An 18,361-nucleotide genomic window follows, 5' to 3' on the forward strand; every position below is an offset into this window, starting at 1 on the left:
GATAGTTTGTTATGTTTCCTATGACATAGCCCTTCCTATCCATCCATCCAAATAAAAGTCTGGTCAGGACTCTCATCTTTTTTTTTCCTTCACTACTACACCGTCCTACTCTATGTCCTCCAGAAGGGCAGTGCTGCCCCATTTCACGTTATTTAGGACCTTGCTGCAAAGGGAATTTTCTTTTTCCATAATTTTTATCACTCACTCCTCACTCGGCAATTCTTTGCACTGCCCCACTTTCTCTATCCCATCAAGTATAAGCTACTTCTATCAAAATCTGTGCAATCTACCATCAATCCCAGACATCACTTCTATTTTAGTCGCAAAAAATTGGCTGACACCCTTCCATTGCTCACTGATTACGTCTCTGCCAAGCACCTTCATGCCTGATCCCATGCTGCCTCTAATGCCTGGAAAGGAGTATCCTTTGAGCTTCCCACAAAGCCTTGTCATTGTTCTTCGGTTTTTCCTCAGCCACCGCGCCAAATTAAATAAATAAATCAGAAAGTTCAAAGGCAGGCTGGTACACCAGCCCGCTCACCACACTGAATTCTAGTAGGCCTCTCACTTCCTCCCATAACGTCAGATAAAGACACCAAAAAAAAAAAAAGCCCTCATAGTAAGAACTGATGCACACAAGGAAATTTTCCCCTGTGGATGACTCGGTGCTCACCAACAGGCAGTTAAAACGATCTGTAAGTACAGATCGGGTTTCCAACGGATGCTGAACTTCATCTTTTGTTCCTTTGGCAGGAGAGTGAGTACCTATCTATGCATAGGCTCGCGGACCGCCACCACCCGCTGTGCAGAAATCTTGCTGATTTGCACCACTGCCTTACAGATTATTGGACTGGCCTTGCGCAGGTTTTACAAATAAGCAGGCAAACAGAAAAGGCAAGAAGTACAGTTCTCCCTTCATAGTTTACCTGAAATCTCTCTCCTCCTCTTCTGTCAAAACTAAGTCTGTACCCTGGCGATTTCATAGCCATATTACTCTAATCTCATTTCTGAGCCTCTGAAAACAAGTTAGGTAACACTCAAAGCATCTGTGGATTTTTTTTTAGCTAGGCATGAAAAAGCAGGATTTTTCAAATGCTGAGCTTAAAACCATAAAATGTATTATGTAATTCAAACTCTGCAAACTTGCAAGTATTAATAGATGAATATATCACAGACAAGTTCTCTATTTAAAGGGAATAAATTATACTAAGTCAATATGCATTTACATAATCAGCCATTTTAGACCCATATATTATAAACCCTAACTAATCACAGAGACAAGTATAGTCAGCTCTCAAACTCATCCTGATTTTCCTGAGCATGGACCCAATATGGACTGCTGGCTTTCTCCTCTCTCACCATCTGCACTTTGCAGACAACATCAAACCTACCTCAGCTGAACATTTAGCAAATTTTAGGTGAGCATAACAATGTCTTAAGTCCTGATCTGGCAATGAGATCCGCATCTGCAGATCAAACACCTGCACCCACAGAAAACTCGTAACTAACTTAAGCTATGTAGCACAACTTAGCTCATCAGTAATTTTTTATAACATGATCACTGTAAAAAAATTACTGCTTCAGTTAAATATCTCAAAGCACATACATTAAAATAATATAGAACTAAACCATATATAAATGGAGAAAGTAGAAAGGAAGAAATGGTTCATGAGTATTTCTCTCTTTTACCCTTCCTAGCCCCTGCTCCAGTTGTCCAAATGTTCCAGAAACACTTCTTCACCATTTTAATAAAAAAAATTAAGATCCCGATTGTTATGAAAATGTAACAGTAGCCTGAACCAAGGTGAACTGACAGTTTGTTGCCTGCTCAACCAAGACTCTTTTTCAATTCCCCAAAGCGTATTGATGCTGAAGTCTAATTGTTATTATCTAATAATAACAAATATTTCAACATTACTATTCACAAGAGACCAAAGCATGTACAAAAGAGAAATCATCATAAAATATGTATCTGCATAACCCAGCGAGAGTAACATCCCGTTTTCGGCATCTTGGGTAGGCACTGTACGGAGAGATTGAGACTTAAATCTCAACCCTGCCCAGGCACAGCCTTCCATGTCTCCCAACATAAACTGCTTTTTCATGGGCCCAGATCCTGGTAACTCTCCAATGAGCTGCCATATAAAACTGCAAACTGACAAGAAACAGAGTATGGAGCAAACAGTTCAGAAAATATAATCAGCTTTTAACAAATCCAAATGCATTATGTTAAATATGTAGCTCTGAAAGTCCCAAAGCAGTTAACCTTCCTTCTGTTAAACTGAAAAAAACCCTAAACGCCTTACCTGGTAGAGCTCTTCAAGGTTGTATTTAATAGAAATGCTACTCTGTATCGCTCCCACTGCTTCATGAAGTTTTTGCCAGGTGTCCTGAGTATAATTATCTGGTAATTTGGGTCTTTCTGTGAAGGAAGATACAGGTAGTTGAAAACCAGCCGCCCAGTGGGAGTTTGCAGCAATCTTTCTCACACTGCTTCATTACGTTCTGCCGAGCCATGTTGTGCTTGATCGTTTAAGTTTGGCACAAGAAGAGGGTTACTAACTCCACCCAAGGCGACGAAACCTTTGCACGGTGCGTTTGACCCCGCAGCCGGCCGGCCCCGCACACGCAGGGGCGCCCGGGGCCGGAACGCGGACCCTGCCCGGCAAGGGCAGAGCCGGCACCGCCACCCCACCGCCGGCCTGGGGGCCGCTCCAGCCGCGGGCCGGTTGTGTTTTACCCCCGCGTTACTTTTAGAAAGGTAATTTTGACACTAAGGTGGCTTTCTGCCCGCTTCCTACAGGGCGCAAGTCGTCGCTGCGCTGCTCCTCCCGCTGCCCCCACGCACGGAGCCCCACGCGTGTCCCCGTGAGCCCTTAAACCGGGATGGTGACGGCGGCGGGGAGGGTTATCAGCCCGGCGGCAGCCTCCCCTCGTCCAGATAAGGCGGCGGGGCGGGTGACAGCGGCGGGGCCCCCCTGCCGCCGGCCCGGCCCGGCCCGGCCCGGCCCCGCCGCTGGCTGCCTGCCGCGGAAAAGGGGCGGGGAGCGGCCGGGCCCGCGGTAAACAAAGGTCGGGACAGGGCCGGGCGGCGGGGCTGGGCGCACCTGCCCGGGCGGGGGGCCCGGCCCGCCCCGCACCCACCTCTGAAGTTCTTGATCACGAGTTTCTTGGAGGAGGCGGTCGCTCCTCCGCATCCTCCTCCGCCTCCTCCCCCGGCGCGGGTGGCGGCGGCCAGCGAGGCGGCCTTGGTGAGCCCGTTGGTGTGCCCCACCAAGGCCGACAAGTGCGGCTTCTTCTGGGACTCGTCCGCCATCTCCGCCCCGGGCGCCGTGTCCGGCCGGGGCAAGGCGCTGGGCTGGGCTGGGCCGGGGCCGGCTGGTCCCCGCCTCCGCTCCCCTCCTCCTCCTCCTCCTCCTCCGCCACCCAGCCGCCCTCCCCCACCACGCCGGCTTCCCGGCCCTGCCCGCGGGTGGCTGCCAAGTGCCGCCGGGCCGGGAGTCACTGACAGCCGCCAGCCTCCACCTTCCCCGGGGCGCCCCGGCGGCCGGCTCGCCGTCCGCGCCGCCTAGCCCGGGTGCGGGCCGCCCCCAGCGCTCGGGCGTGCGGGCAGCGCTAGCCCCGCTCACAAGATGGCTCCCGCGCCCCCCGGGGCAGCCCCCCGCGGCGCCGAGCGGGCGGCGGCAGCGGCTCCTCGCCATGGCCGCACACCCCCTCGGTTCCCCCTGCTTCGCCTGCTGTTTGCGGCTACCCGGCGCGAAGCGGCACCACGCCAAGGGGCGGCCGCAGCAGAAGCCGAGGAGCAGCCGTCTTTCCCACCCTGCTCTGGATTTCTCGCCCAGAAGAGGCACCAGCGCCGAGAGGCCGCCCGCATCCCAGTCACCGGTAGGGGCCTCACGCTTGTCCGGGCACAGCCTGCCAGGGCACGGAGCATGCCCTTGGTTTCACACGCCTCACGTCGGTGCTTTTAAGAGCAACGGTTGCAAGAGTGAAATACTCGATTTAACTTTTTAGACACAAGTTCACGGAGATTCCCCAGCGCTCCTGGTGGGCAGCGAGGCTCCGAAGAGCGCACCGGTAGCACGGAGGGGAGGCGAGTGGTCAAACTCTCCCAGGGAAGTGGCCCGGGGCTCCTGCCAGCGGGGCCCCGACACACGGCGCCGAGGGCTTACGGAGGTCACAGCCCGCCTTCTTTACCAGGTGAGGAGACGAGGGTGAGCCGACCACCTCCCCTAAACACCACCGCCGACAAACGTGCAGCATACGCCAGCGCACGCCTTTTATGGCTGACGCGCGCCCTCGGCCCCGCCCATCGCGGGTCCCCATTGGCTACCGGCGCAAAGCCACACCTCCCGGCTGCCGCTGTGGGCGAAGAGGCGCGGCAGCGGCTATCGCGGTTGCGGGGGGAGAGCGGCGGTAGCCGGGAGAGTGTCACGTGACTCGTCGGGTCGGTCCCACTGTCCCTCGGACGTGAGGCGCGCGCGCGCACCGGTTGGCAGCCGGCTCGCGCCCGTGCCTTGCTGTGTACCGGAAGTGCGGCGGAAGTTGCCGGAAGCGCCGTACCGACTGCCGGAAGTGCCGCGCTGTGGTTTGAGGGTGGGCTTGCGATAGGGCAGGGCCGGCCGGGGCTGCCGGGGGCGAGGACGAGGGGCGGAGGGGCCGCCGGGGGTGCGGGTGCGCGTGCGGAGCGGGCGGGTGTCGCTGTGCGCAGTCGTGTGCGAGCGGGGGCCGCGTCCCGCCACCGCCCTCCTGCCTCTTGTAACGTCCGCCCTCCGCTTTCGGCACCCGCGGGCTCCCAGGGCGCTGCGCCCTCTTCGGGGCCTTTGTGCCGGGGTCTCTCCTCCGCACGGAGTTTCCCCCAGCGGGCAGCGTGTGTGTGTGCTCCGCTCTGCTTTCCCCGCGGCTGCGTTCCAGTACTCGCAGGCTGGCAGCGGCTGCCCACCAGCGAGAGGTTTGATAAAGTCCTCCCGCGTTTCCTCAGAGCGAAGAGGGGATCTGCGTGAGATGCTGTCGCTTTGCTGTTCTCTTAAACTCCTGTTCGTTTTGCAGAATGTGATACAACTGCCTTTTATTTGGGACACCTGCCTCTTGTGGTTTAATGGCGCACATCACCATAAATCAGTATTTGCAGCAAGTAAGCAAATTTTTTTAGTTGTGGACACTGTTAGAATATGTGGATGTATTTTCCTTTGCTGGAAATATATTACCTTGTCTAAGAAATAAATCAACCTAGAATGTGTGATGTGGTAAAGAAATATACTTTGTAAGTCTGTATTAAGTATGCCGGCTCTGTGCCAAGGATGCATACCTGGAATTTCTGAAAAGTGTGATGGTTACTGATATAATGGATAATGAAGTAATTTATCCGTAAGAACTAATGTCCTGGGATTGTGTATGCATGCAATAACAAATGCAGCTCAGGGATTCAAGAAATACAGGGATTTAAGAAGTACAGAAATGCAGGACACGCTGTGTACGGCATGGAGGATGGAGAGGCAGCAGGGTCACAAGGATACCAGCTGGACTGAACTTTCAGTGTCAAGCTTTTAGCATGACCGCTCCTACTGCTTCTTTCTGAACCATCGTATTTTCATCATTGTTATCATCTTACTCGCTTCAGTCAAGATCAGTCAAGTCAATCAAGTGAAGGGCACAAAAAGAGAGTAATTGTTTGGTTTTTAGTCTCAAAAGTGGAGCAGCTGAGATCTCTCAGGACAGTGATCTGCTCTGAAAAGTTAGCATCTTCTCCAGTTGACAGTCCTCATGATCCTCTGTCTCCACCCTCCATATCATACATGCTGTGTCTGTGGATTTAAACTGTTTGCATTTTCTTAAGTTTATGCGCACCTCTCACCAATAGCTTATCTCTTATGAAGAAAACATTTTGCTCTATGTCAAACTCGGACACTTTACTGATGGAATGGATGCTCACTAGGTGAGGGTGGAAATCCAAAGCAATGAGTAAGGAAGTGGCAGATAGCAGGATGCGTAACGCTTAAAAATAAAGACAGGTAGATTAAACACGTAGCTATCATTCCAAAGGCAATGTCTGATATTAGGCTAGCATCTGTATAGAATACTTTTGAAATCTGTCAAGACTGTAAATGTTATATTGTGTTACTGTTATGTGGGAGAACGGTTTAATTCTGCTTCCCGCTAAAGATAACTCCTTGTAAAAAATAGTCTGTCTGAGCAGCTTATTGTGACACCAAGTTGGAAATTTCTTCAGTTGTGGAAGTAGTTTTAGATATTACTTCTCAAGAGTTCCTTTCCTGCTGCTTGTGCTTTATTTGTCATATTTTTGTGTCCTGATTGGAAAAAAAAAAAATCTTTTTGCTGTATGAAAAGCCCATACCAAATGGGAAAAATCATAGACTAAAATAGTGAGGGAAGCAGCAAAAGAGGGAAAATCAACTGCTTAAACTCTTATTTAAGAGATTGGTGGGTTTTTTTGAAGTAAAGGAGAGCTAATTTTGTGTTTTGGAAGTAGTTTTTCATATTAAATGTTAAGTTCATATGAAATATATTTGCAAGTCCTGATTCATGACATGCAAATTCCATCTGCAGCGTTGCAAACAATAATACTCAAAGGCTGTTTATGCCTTCGCATATATGTTTGATGCCCATAAAATGGGCATTTTAAAAGCTTAACCAAATCTGGTTCACAACTGCTGTTTTACAATGCTAAACCCATGTAAGTTGTTTGGAGATTCTCTTGTTTGCTCGTATCCTACAAATAAGGAAAAAACCACAACAGTGTGTGCCCCACCTTCTCCCTGATACCGTTTTGAAAAACAACTGTATTGAAAGTACAATATTGATTCGTTCAGTTTTAAACCTTTAAAAACTCACATTTGGGTTAGTATTGATGTGGATGAACAGTGGTAACAAGAAGGTGGCTTCTGTAGTCGTGTAAATTCATTGCATGGCTGTGGCTGGGTTTTATTCTTTAATGCGGCTGTTTTCTTTGGTAGGTACAAGAAGCCATTGATAGCAGAGATGGACAATTTTGTGCAGAATTGGTATCATTTAAACATCCACATGTTGCAAACCCAAGGCTACAGGTGAGAATCTATTTTTGACCTTCCTTTGATTTTGCTTTCAGTTTTCTTAGCTGTCTACATGGGTTCCATTCCATTGGAGATAAACCTCAGAAACCTGTTTCACAGGCCAGAGCAGGATCCCCTTGTAGTTTGTTTCCCTTTTCTTCTCACAAGGATATTATGTGTTTGCATTTTTTTTCCTGGATGGCTTTTTGTGTTCCACTTTGAATTGTCTTCTGGATAGATACATCTTGCAAGTCCCTTCTGGCCAGGTCTATATTAGTTAGTAACGTGGTACAGTGGAAGTGACTGTAAAGAGAAAACCAGTGGATAGCAAGGGTCCAGTCTTTGTGCTATATACATTTCGGATGCTTTTAGTTAAGGCTAGCTCTGATCAGGTTCTGGAGACAGAATGCAGACTAGCAATTCATTCCACTGCATGTGATTATTAATATAACTTAAGGTTCTGATAGATAGCAAAGGCATGTATGCATAAAACTGCCATGACAAAATATCTATATGATGTTCTGTTTCTGGTGCATTGGGTGTTCCTTTAATGTTTCATTGATTTATTCTATACTTAGCTTCCGTCTCCAGAGGAGAAGTGTCAACAAGTTTTGGAACCACCATATGATGAAATGTTTGCAGCCCACTTAAGGTAAAGATGGACCAGGAATGTAAAGTCAGTTGTGAGACATCCAGCAAGGATGGGGAAGGATATCTTTAAGTTTACTTAGTTATTTTAAAGGGCTTACATCTGAAAACTTGGTATTTATTACTCTTATAAGTAATGCTGGAACTGCAGGAAATAAAGACCTCCTCTTTCCTCTCCACATAAAGTTTGCTTCATGTACCTGGCAGTCATCAGCATATCGTCATTGACACAGCTTTGATTTTGGTGCTTGCTGTTTCCTTTGCTCTGCATTTACTAGCTACACAAGAATTGAGAGTGAAATAAGAAAGGGAAATAAATATTTTTAAAAGGGAATTTTAGTCCTAAAAGTACTCTTAAGACAGCTTTAGAATCTAAGTAATTCTGTGAGGCTTTTCTTTAGAAAAAAATTCAGCATTAACAGAGTCTTTAGTTCACTTTCAACAGTCTTGGATTTTTTTTTATCTATGCTAATCTTAGTTTCAATAAGCATTAGCATATTACAGTTGATACTGTACCTATTATACAAACAAATCCCCGTTCTTCTCTCGGATCAGTTTTCTACAATTATCAGGCTTAGTGCTGTGTTAAAATACTGGTCCCATTTTGTTAGGAACAGTTCTAATAATCTTTCTGTGTCTCTTAAATAAACTGTAAAGCTCTATGCCTATAAAAAGGCAAAAAGAAATATTTGTCTTACATGTATATTTTCTGATGCACTAATGCACTTTTTCTTTGACAGGTGTACTTATGCTGTTGGAAACCATGACTTTATAGAAGCCTACAAATGCCAAACAGTTATCGTCCAATATCCTTTTCTATAAATCTTGTATATTGTTTTCAGATTAATTGGATGTCTTCTTGTAGAATAAGTTGTCTTTACCCCTTTTAAAATCTAATAGAATGTGGTCTGCTTCCAAATACACTTCAGCTATTCAGGTTCTTAAGCAAGGAAATCCAGATACACTCTTCTTTCAACTTTCTGTAGGACTAAGAAGGAGTCTGTCACTTGCCTCTAAACTAGAAAATTAATTTCTCACAGAGTATAGGAGACCCTCAAATGATTAATATACATCCCAGTTTGTACTTGGCTGGAGGGGAAGATACTGATAAAGCTGCTATGTTACCTCTGAGTGACCAATGTTTCTCACGGCTAGTGCCGCACCAAGGAGTGTGTGGCTGTGCTCACATTCTTCCCTACTGCGTCTTTGCATCCTGACTCCTCATCTGTTTGCTGCTTTGTTGGTTTCTGCCTGTTCATGTAGTGGTATGTGGTACCATACAACTGCTGGTTTTTATATCTGTGCTTCATTTAATAGCATTTTAAATTCTCCTAAATACAATACATCTTTCCTGCGAGCATTTCAGGCACATAAAGAGGAAAACTGGTGAGTACATCATAGAGAGCTGCTAGAAACTAGACTCTCATCTTTCACTATCATAATACCATAGTAGTCAAACTAAAATTATGCCTATAGTTTTTATTTATCCCCAGTGATACTTAAATGCAGCCTAATTGTTTTTGCTGCCTATTTGAGTTTTTAGATCCAAAAGTGTGAAAACTAAACATATAAGCTTAATTATGTAGAATGGTCCATAAGTAAACACGTGAAGAATTTGTTCAAGGTGAGATGGTATTTTATTAAAGCCACCATAAAAAATGTTTCTGAATTAATTCTTCCTCCAGTGTAGGACTTCTGAAATACTGAGATCTTCAAGATCTTTCCTTTTAAAAAGTGCATCCTTCTTTATTTAAAGATTAATGTATACTTTTCTAGTTTTATGACCAACTAGCAAAAAAAAAAAATCCTTGTTTCTCATGTCTTACTTATTGCATGATTTGCACATGCTAAGTGTACTATGTTTTACTTTTCCAGGGCTTTACCTATTATGTATGCTGTAGCCCTCGATCTTCGAATTTTTGCTAATAATGTAAGTAGAACTAATTAACAGCCTCGTTCCTTTTATCTGTTAGGAGTTTCCATGGTGGAAATATTTTAGACTTTATTACATAGCCTAATTTTGCTCAGTACTGTTTAACTCCTTGTTTAGGATTTTGTTGACACACTAAATTCATCCAGTCCTATTGAAAAACTAGGTTGCTCAGCCTGCCCGCCTCCCATTTGCAGCTTGAACTAGAGGTTCTGAGGACTTGCACGCAACTCACAGCAGTTGCTGAGAGCATATGAAGTGGTTAAGTATTGCCTTTATAGAGTAGCATGGTGGCACAACTCACTATTTCCGTGTGTTATTCTTGGGATTTGGTGGAGTCTTTACAAGGGTAGAGATATCCCGGACAACTGAGCTAATCTAACCATTTACCACATCTGAAGAGGGAAGTTTCTGCCTCCTTTCCCCTCTTCCAGCTGTGTGTACTGCTTTTGATGCTCATTGGAGCCCGTGCTGAGCCCATACAACTGCTGACAAGCAAAAAACCCCCAAATTTACATTATTTTTCTCAGGCTAGTGAATTGAAATAGCTTGTGTAGGGATCTAGTGAGAACTGCTAGGCCAAGGTAAGTGGCAGGGTCGTGATCTTGCTCCTAGTCACTTTACCTGAAGAAGTGAAGTTAGAATTCAAGTTAGGTTAGAGTTTGACAATATCCAGTATTTTCAGTGTTCCCCTCAGCACTTTGTTGTGCCCAGCCACCCACACAACACATTTGGCATGCTTGCACAGAGAATATTTTTTGTGTGTGTGTGCCTGTTCTGTAACAAGTCTTCATTCTCAGTCTGAATGAGGCAAATTCCTGTATTTGAGATGCACGAGAAGGGGAAAGTGGGATCAGTCATGTTGGAAGTGTTTGAACTCTGTCTTCTAACCTTAGTATATTCAAAGGATGCGGATACAGAGGAGACTTCTGCAGCAAAGGATGCATTTCCATTTCTTTTCCTTACCTTTCAGCTCATAAGAATGCAAGCATTATAATAAAACTTTTTAGAAAGCAGATAGTAAATATCTACTCGCTATTTTTTCCCCCACTCTTCTTTAAGTTCTGCATTAATCGGTGCATGGATCTTTCCCATGTGTTGGCAACTCATTTTTTCTCTCTTGCTGCTGTAACATATGTTTTCCATTTCTTCTGAAAATCCCAGGTCCTAGCAGTATGTGTTACTACTAGAAAATGTTGAATATGGTTTAGAAATAAAATCCAGCCCTTGTGGCTGTGGAGAGAAGCTTAATTATAAACTCTAAAACTCAATCTCCATAACTGGGGAATCATTTTAGTTTGCTTTTGTTCAAAAGACATTTTTTTTGCCATACTCTTGGCCTTTGAAAACTTGAGTTGAAGTGTTAATGCTCCAATTCAGCTATCAGATGATCCTGAATTTAGGTTTCTGAGAGCTGCATTAAGTTTAGCGGCGCTAAAGGTAATAGCGGTCAGTGCTATTTTCAAAGGACTGCCCTCGTGTGCATTAGGTTTGGTACACATTCAGGAGCCTCTCTGAGTGTTTTCTAGCAGGCATGACAAATACATTGCTATAAGACTTTATAAAATGCTGTATTAAGGAACTAAACTGTTTACAACCCAATGAACCAGAATGTAGAATTACACATTGTTTCTCGCTGTGTAATGATAGGCAGATCAACAGCTAGTGAAGAAAGGGAAAAGCAAAGTTGGCGACATGTTGGAAAAAGCAGCAGAACTGCTGATGAGCTGTTTTCGAGTCTGTGCCAGTGACACGTAAGTGAAAGATCCTCTACAGAACTTGCACTATTAAATTTAGAACTTAATGAACTTTACATAAGATTTTTTCCACTTACTAAGACCGTATCTGGGTAAGAACGAACACTTCTAAGGCTCGTTTCCTCTCATTTATAATCTGTTCTCTCTTTACTATTAACTACAGCTGGAGAGGCCTCACTTCAGGTTTAACATTCCTAGCAGATGTTGTTGGGAGGGACTGATTATGTCCCTGTTTCTCAGGAAAGATCATTAACACTTTTGTGCCCTCTTCAGTTATGGAGTTTGCTTCATTAAGGTTAGATGGAAAAGAAGTGACTCTTTGGTTTCCAGTCTTAGCAATTTTAATGCTTCCGAAGTGCAGAAAATGCTTTTTTTTTTCCATCTTTCTTTCACCTTGAATATTATAAGCAACTGCTATCCTAATGTATGTGTTACCTGCACACTGGGGTGAGGACCCCGATGTAGATGAATAATATTTTGCATGACATCTTTTCATTATGTTGAGAAGAAATGTAGCAAAGCTGTTTAAGATGGGAACACATGTTCTGTTTTGACAGTGCTGGTGTGGTTTAAGAGAAGGAGTTTGGCCTTGACTTCTATTTTCAGACACCTATTTTTACCCTAAAAATCCGTAAAATATCTATGGAGGGAATTTACCAAAAGGGCAAAGTTGTCATTTTCTTACAGTGTTCAGTACTAGTAGGTTTTTTTCTTTTTTTCTTTTCTTATGACAGTCGAGCAGGCATTGAAGATTCCAAAAAGTGGGGCATGTTGTTTCTCGTGAATCAGCTGTTTAAAATTTATTTTAAGGTAGGGTTCAAGTCTGGTAAGCTGTGTTTTGTATGTCATATTCTAAGTCAAACCCTTTTTTGTATGCTACTATGTATCTACACTCTCTGAGTAAAATGCAATTAATTTTTTTTTTAAACAGATCAACAAGCTCCACCTATGTAAGCCCTTAATTAGAGCAATTGACAGCTCAAATCTGAAGGATGAATATAGTATGGCACAGCGAGTTACATACAGATATTATGTTGGACGCAAAGCCATGTTTGACAGTGACTTTAAGCAAGGTACTGTGTGCCAGTAAGACAGATGTAAAGTCTTGCTGCTTGGTGTGAAATCTGGCTGATGTCATGTGTGTGTGACTCAAAACGTGTGTAAAAGGTGTAGTTGTGTTTGCATTGATCAAAGGAAAAGTCATGCTGAAAGATCCAAGGCCCACGGGCTGAGTCAGTTCAGAGATGAGATTACATGACACTTCTAATTGTAGTATATGCCCAGTTTTAAAATATTTGCATCAGTGAAGTTCTCTGTAGTCTTATGCATTGTGTGCATGCATAATAAAATGTATAAGCATCCAAAACAATGGATTTGTAAAAGGTTTCACAAAGGAGGCTTTGCGACTGTCTTGTCCTCTTCAAGTTGCTGTATGTCATGTAGGAAATCTTCAGCAAACTGTACTGTAGAATTAGTTTCTCAGTGCATGGGTTTTGGAAGATGTAGAAACCACATTTCTGAGATTTCTTATTCACTAATAGAAATGCTTCTAGAGCTAAGGTGTACAACTTTCATTGCTAACCTAAGCCCCTGACCAAAATATATTCTGGAGACAGTTTTGTCACTCTAAACTCTTCTGCCTGTCAGGCTTGTAATTTTTCTCTCTCGGTGAAAACTGATGAGAGGTTTTCATGTTGTCATGCTGTGTGATCTCACTGGCACGTTTCTGCTGCTCAGCAGATGTGTGCATCGCAGGCAGCTTACATCCTCTGAAGAACCTAATCTGTGAATTTAGAAAATAGAGTTCTGTTTCATCTTGAGATTCTCCCCTCCTGTAATAGTGGCACAATAATATTACTGAAATGAGCTGAAAATTCCAATATTGCTTGTAACTGTCACCTCTGACATCTAGACCTTGATGTTTTATTTGACTTTCGGAAGGAGGACTTATTTTTCTGGTAATACTTTGTATTTTGTGTGAATCTCCAATAATTCTTACAGCCTTTTACTTAATGTATTTTGATTGGTGTGATTCTTTTTTATATAATTTCAAATACCATGTGTTCAAGCTAGAGATGGACATTGAGCACAGAATTTGGGTTACAATTTTAATCCATTTTTGTTGTTGACTCATGTTACTAGCACTTTTATTTGTGTCTGCAGCTGAAGAGTATCTGTCATTTGCCTTTGAGCACTGTCACCGCTCAAGCCAGAAGAACAAAAGAATGATTTTGATCTATCTGCTGCCAGTAAAAATGTTGTTGGTGAGTAGATGTTACTCTTCTAAATAATTTTTTGGGGGCAGATAACCAAACTGATGCTCGATATTGTTCTTTGTTTTCCCTTATTGGAATTCAGAGGCTATCTGTGCCTGACCCCCATAAAAGCCAGCATATGCACACTTTGTTGTGTGAAGACAAAAAACCTTGAATTATCATTTATAGCAACACAGGAAAGGAGAAAGGGGTGGGGGGGAAACAAACAAAAACCCCACCCTCCTTTCCCCCTACCTTCTTCCCACCCCTCCTAAAGGTGCAACCTGAGGTTACTTCTGTAATAAAGATAACTTTGAGTTCTTTGGAGAAGCACTTAACAGTGTAACTTATGTCATGTAGCAGAGTGCCTGTCTGGTGATTAGCTGCACAGATGGGCCAGGGAATGTGTGGTTTCACTAGTACAAATCTGCTTCTTTCACCTGGTGAAGGGAAGGGGGATGTGCAAACAGATGGCTGAAGACTGTTGGGGGGGGTTGCCACAGGAGAGGAAGGATTCCTCTCTGGATTTTCTATTTGCACTTTGTACATTTGCCCATTATAGGCACGTCAGAAGGGTCATGAAGTAGAGCATTTTGGTTTTGAACAAATCAATGAAGACTAGTTACTATTTGATCATTTCAGCTTTCTATTAAAAGAATTAAGCACATCTCTGCTGCTTGTTCCTGTCCTTTCCCATGCGCTGTGCTGGCATTTGTATATCCCTGAGTTAGTGGGATTATGCTAACAATTAATTCAGTGTAACTGAGGGGACAAGAACTAGATTTTAGTGTTTCCTGTTCCTGGCCCTATTACCAAAGTTACCCATGGAGAATGTTGTTACCACCTGCTTCTGTGAGTTGCCATCTTTCACCTTTGCCCCAGCCTGTTTATGACCATCCTCCCTTTTCCAGTCAGTGCTCCCTTTCCAGTCCCTTGCAGGATCAAGTGGGTGAAGGAGAAGCATAGTGGGTATGATAATTGGCTTCTGGTTTTAATTTTTTATTTATTGACTTTCTTACTGGTTGTTTTCAGATCAATCAATGGTAGGGTTGATAAAGGAAAACTAACAGTCTTCCTAAAAACTTTGTCCCAGTCTTGAGTAGGTGCCTTAAACTGGTGGGTCCATTAGTGCCTAGAATTACTGTGGCTTTTCTGGAGCAGTTCTAGTGTACGAGAGGCACTAAAGAAACTAGATAAAGGTCATTGTTTTTACAGCTGCTTTTTTTAATCAGAGCCCAAACTTTAACACTAACCTTAAACTGTACTAAAATAGCTTGGATGGTTTTTTTTATTCCTAGTGGCTCTCAGTAACCATGCAGCTGAGTTCTGCTCTCAGCTAATCCTCCAACCAGGAAAGGAGTTACCAACAGCATAGCATGATGGTAACTAAATTTAAAGTCTGACCCAAGTCAATGTGCAATCTGATCTCTGCTGTGCAGGGGGAAAAAAACCAAGTTTCCTTTTGATAGTGCAGGTGGTTCAGTCTTACCTGATCTAGCAATGAGAATTTATTTTGTTTCTTTAAATTTAAACTTTCTCTCTCTTTTTTTTTTTGTTTTGTTTTTTGAGAGGACATTTTTATTTCCGCATGGAGGCATAGTGAAGAAAAAATCTGGTACAGACTGAGCTAGCACTTGACAGTGCTGAAGCGCTGTTTGTATTATTAGCAATGCTTGGGATTCCCGCGATTCTTCTGTTTGCAGATTAGATCATACAGCCATGACATAAAATTTGGATCTGCCTAGGCCTCATGTCACAGGATCTTGGTTTTGCAAGTTTGATAACTGTTCCCCAACATTAAGAAATATTAAGAGACTCCCTAAACCATGATAAATAGGTAGTTATCATGAGTTGAGCTACAAGGTGTTTGGTGGGGGCAAGGGGATTGTCTTACAAATACTTTTATTCACCGCTTGTTCTGTAGAAAAAAAAAAAAAAGTGGTTAAACATTTGTCTTTTTCTCTAACAAATTTTGTTATAGCTTACTAGATTACATTTAAAATGCGTTTGACTTTATCCTGGAAAACTTGGAAACCATTTATTTTTCAGGGCCATATGCCAACAGTTCAGCTCTTAAAAAAGTATGACCTTATGCAGTTTGCTGAAGTAACAAAGGCTGTGAGGTATGATGATTATTTTATTGCGTTGTGTGTTAATTCAAAAAGCTTTAAGTAAAAGGTATTTATTTGGGATGATTGAGGAAGGCAGGGGAGGGATATTCCTACCAAGTCAGACAATTTCTTCTCTGGTTTGGGTGAGACCTTCTCATGTTTTCATTTCTTCATCCTTGTAGTGAAGGCAATCTTCTCCTACTGAATGACGCTCTGACAAAGCATGAGACCTTCTTTATTCGATGTGGAATCTTTCTTATCCTTGAGAAGCTGAAAATCATCACGTACAGAAATCTCTTTAAGAAAGTGTAAGCATAACAAAAACTACAGCAGATTTAATATGGTTTCACCTAGGACTGAGATGGAAACGTATATGTTCCTTAGTTCTCTCTGAGAGCGCTGAATTCCTGTTAAAGTGAATTTATTCTAGAAAGGCCATTTTTCTAAGAACCAGAATTTTTAAGTGATTGTTTCTCAATTACAGATTTTCTTCTGCTGTTTCTTTCAGATATTTACTACTGAAAACCCATCAGCTATCTCTAGATGCTTTTCTGTTTGCCCTGAAATTCATGCAAGTAGACGATGTTGATATTGATGAAGTCCAATGCATTTTAGCTAACCTTATATACATGGTATGTGCTGATCACTTGTTATTTGATCCTTCCAGACTTCAGACAGTAAAAAATACTAGGTAGAGAATAAAAAAAATACTAGGTAGACAATAAATAAAAGTTTATTACAAAAACCATATCAGTAATTCCAGGTTTTCTTGTGTAAAAAAGTTGATTCACTTGTGCCCGAAGTGAAATGTTTGCCCTGATGATTTCCTCTTGTTCCTGCCTCTTTTGCAGGAATCAGTTAAAACTGAAGTTGAATTTTACACTACAAATCCAGTACTGACATTTCTATATATTCATAAATACTGATTTTAAAATATAAAAGTTGTAACTGGGACCAAAAGTGTTCTTCTGCATTTGAAGTACGAGACTCTTGACATTCTAACATCAGAAAAAATTAAAACCAGATTTCTTTGGGTTTGTTTTTGTGTTTTACTCTAAGTGGATCTCAACTACTCATGAACAGATAAAGAGATTAGAAATCAAGAGATTTCTAATAAATCTGAGGTTTTGGAGCAGCATTGCAGCGCCAGCAAGAAAATGAACCACTTCTCTGTTTCTAAAACAGATTATTTGCTGTGGTCTTGGAGTAACAGAGGGTGGGATTAGGTGACTAGATTAGATGATAAGGTGATAAGATTTCTTTCAGTGTTACAACACTACATGTCTGAAAACGAAGTACTATGTCATTTAGTTTATTAGGTTTGGAATAGTGATTAATTAAAATCTTCATTTTAAAGTGAGCAAGAGTAAATTTAGAAACACTTCTGTAGAGCTTTGTCTCTTCAAGGAAATGTAAGCAGACCCCTAGGGGGCCCTGGCAACAGGCCCTCAGTCTGACAGCACCGTTAGTACGCAAGCATGGTTACGGTTCCAGCTTTCTGCTTACTCTGTGAGTTGAGCCACTGACATAAATTGGATCCTTACAGATACTAAGTACAGTAGTGCAGTGGTGATGGAGTATACACACACAGCTTTGCTTGATGTAGTCTGAAGACAGCTGAGGTTATGGGCATTGTGTTACCAGCTTCCAGTACTAACGCTGTCTTTTTCTCCTTCTGCCAGGGTCACATTAAAGGCTATATATCTCATCAGCATCAAAAGCTTGTGGTCAGTAAGCAGAACCCCTTTCCTCCGCTGTCAACAGTGTGTTGAGTATTGCATCTTATCCACGCAAGTACTTTTCAGATACTCAGCTTTCCCAGTGGAGCTGCTCCTAATTGCCCTGAGAACATTGTAAATGACCTGGTTCATGTCCAGGACTGGAATACCAGGAACTGTTTGTGGCTCCTTTCCCAGAATGACCAAGGCTGCCAGTGTTACAAAGTGCGTTGGAATGAAATGCTAACTTTTCAGTGATAGTTTCCACAGGCTTTCTAGATCATTCAGAGTATTTCATGAGGAAATAAAGCAAAGCATTCCAAATTCCTTCCAAACTACTTACAGCTTTTATAAAGTACTTGCTCTTTCTGCAGTTACCTTTCAGAGAGGAGAAGTATCATCCTTTGTTACTTGTGTTAATCCATTCTTCAGAGTGGAAATGGTGTTTTCTTTCATGGTTTCCTTTTTTTTTAAGTCTTTTCAATAAACTTGCTGGTATTAAATACTCTCTTCAAGCCTTCGCTAAGAACTAGAGAAGTGCTTGACACTAAAAGCTTTACTGTGTCAATGATACTTATGGGTTCAAGTAAATGTGCGATTTTTGTCTGTAGATGCCCACAGAAGGGTTTGGGTTTTTTTAATACTGGTAATATTTTGTTTCATTTTTGTTACGATGAACAAAAGCTTATCTAAGTAACTTATCCATACTCTGTTTTATTCTGCTCCTGGGGAAAACACTGCTACTGAATCCACTATTTTAAGTGTCACTACCATGGGGGTTTTGTTTGTTTGTTTGGGAGTGGTACAACGTAACTTTGTCCATAGTGATGGGATGGTAGTTTTGGGGGTTTTAAATTATTTTTAAAGGAAATAAAACACTTTTTTCCCCTCTT

General features: G+C 42.8%; 2 protein-coding genes across 8 annotated transcripts in view; one reads left to right on the plus strand and one right to left on the minus strand.

Moving 5' to 3' along the window:
- CUL4A (cullin 4A) overlaps positions 1 to 3,985 on the minus strand; it is a 42,582-nt gene extending 38,597 nt beyond the window's left edge. For 2 of the 5 annotated variants that reach the window (XM_075136885.1, XM_075136850.1), the window contains exons 1-2: positions 3,145 to 3,379; positions 2,307 to 2,422 (exon numbers count right to left, since the gene is read on the minus strand). In XM_075136885.1, the coding sequence (XP_074992986.1) occupies positions 2,307 to 2,422; positions 3,145 to 3,316 (288 nt within the window). In that variant the 5' untranslated portion in view covers positions 3,317 to 3,379. Of the gene's footprint in view, positions 1 to 2,306; positions 2,423 to 3,144; positions 3,381 to 3,819 lie in introns of those variants that run through there. The other 3 variants (XM_075136859.1, XM_075136869.1, XM_075136878.1) reach the window with 3 other exon arrangements.
- Positions 3,986 to 4,074: 89 nt separating this feature from the next.
- Positions 4,075 to 18,359, plus strand: PCID2 (PCI domain containing 2). 3 transcript variants are annotated; one of them, XM_075136934.1, is made up of 15 exons: positions 4,075 to 4,200; positions 5,050 to 5,134; positions 6,975 to 7,064; positions 7,628 to 7,701; positions 8,438 to 8,503; positions 9,042 to 9,083; positions 9,573 to 9,627; positions 11,278 to 11,381; positions 12,119 to 12,194; positions 12,316 to 12,457; positions 13,548 to 13,648; positions 15,689 to 15,762; positions 15,933 to 16,058; positions 16,259 to 16,382; positions 17,433 to 18,359. In XM_075136934.1, the coding sequence occupies exons 2-15, from the start codon at positions 5,099 to 5,101 to the stop codon at positions 17,520 to 17,522; spliced, it is 1,200 nt and encodes a 399-aa protein (XP_074993035.1). In that variant the 5' UTR covers positions 4,075 to 4,200; positions 5,050 to 5,098; the 3' UTR covers positions 17,523 to 18,359. The 3 variants fall into 3 exon arrangements, with proteins under 3 accessions (XP_074993035.1, XP_074993021.1, XP_074993027.1); XM_075136920.1 differs by lacking the exon at positions 4,075 to 4,200 and adding an exon at positions 4,371 to 4,596; XM_075136926.1 differs by lacking the exon at positions 4,075 to 4,200 and adding an exon at positions 4,586 to 4,951.
- Positions 18,360 to 18,361: the final 2 nt, after the last annotated feature.

Source organism: Calonectris borealis, chromosome 1 (assembly GCF_964195595.1).
Source record: "Calonectris borealis chromosome 1, bCalBor7.hap1.2, whole genome shotgun sequence".
Classification (NCBI taxonomy): domain Eukaryota; kingdom Metazoa; phylum Chordata; class Aves; order Procellariiformes; family Procellariidae; genus Calonectris; species Calonectris borealis.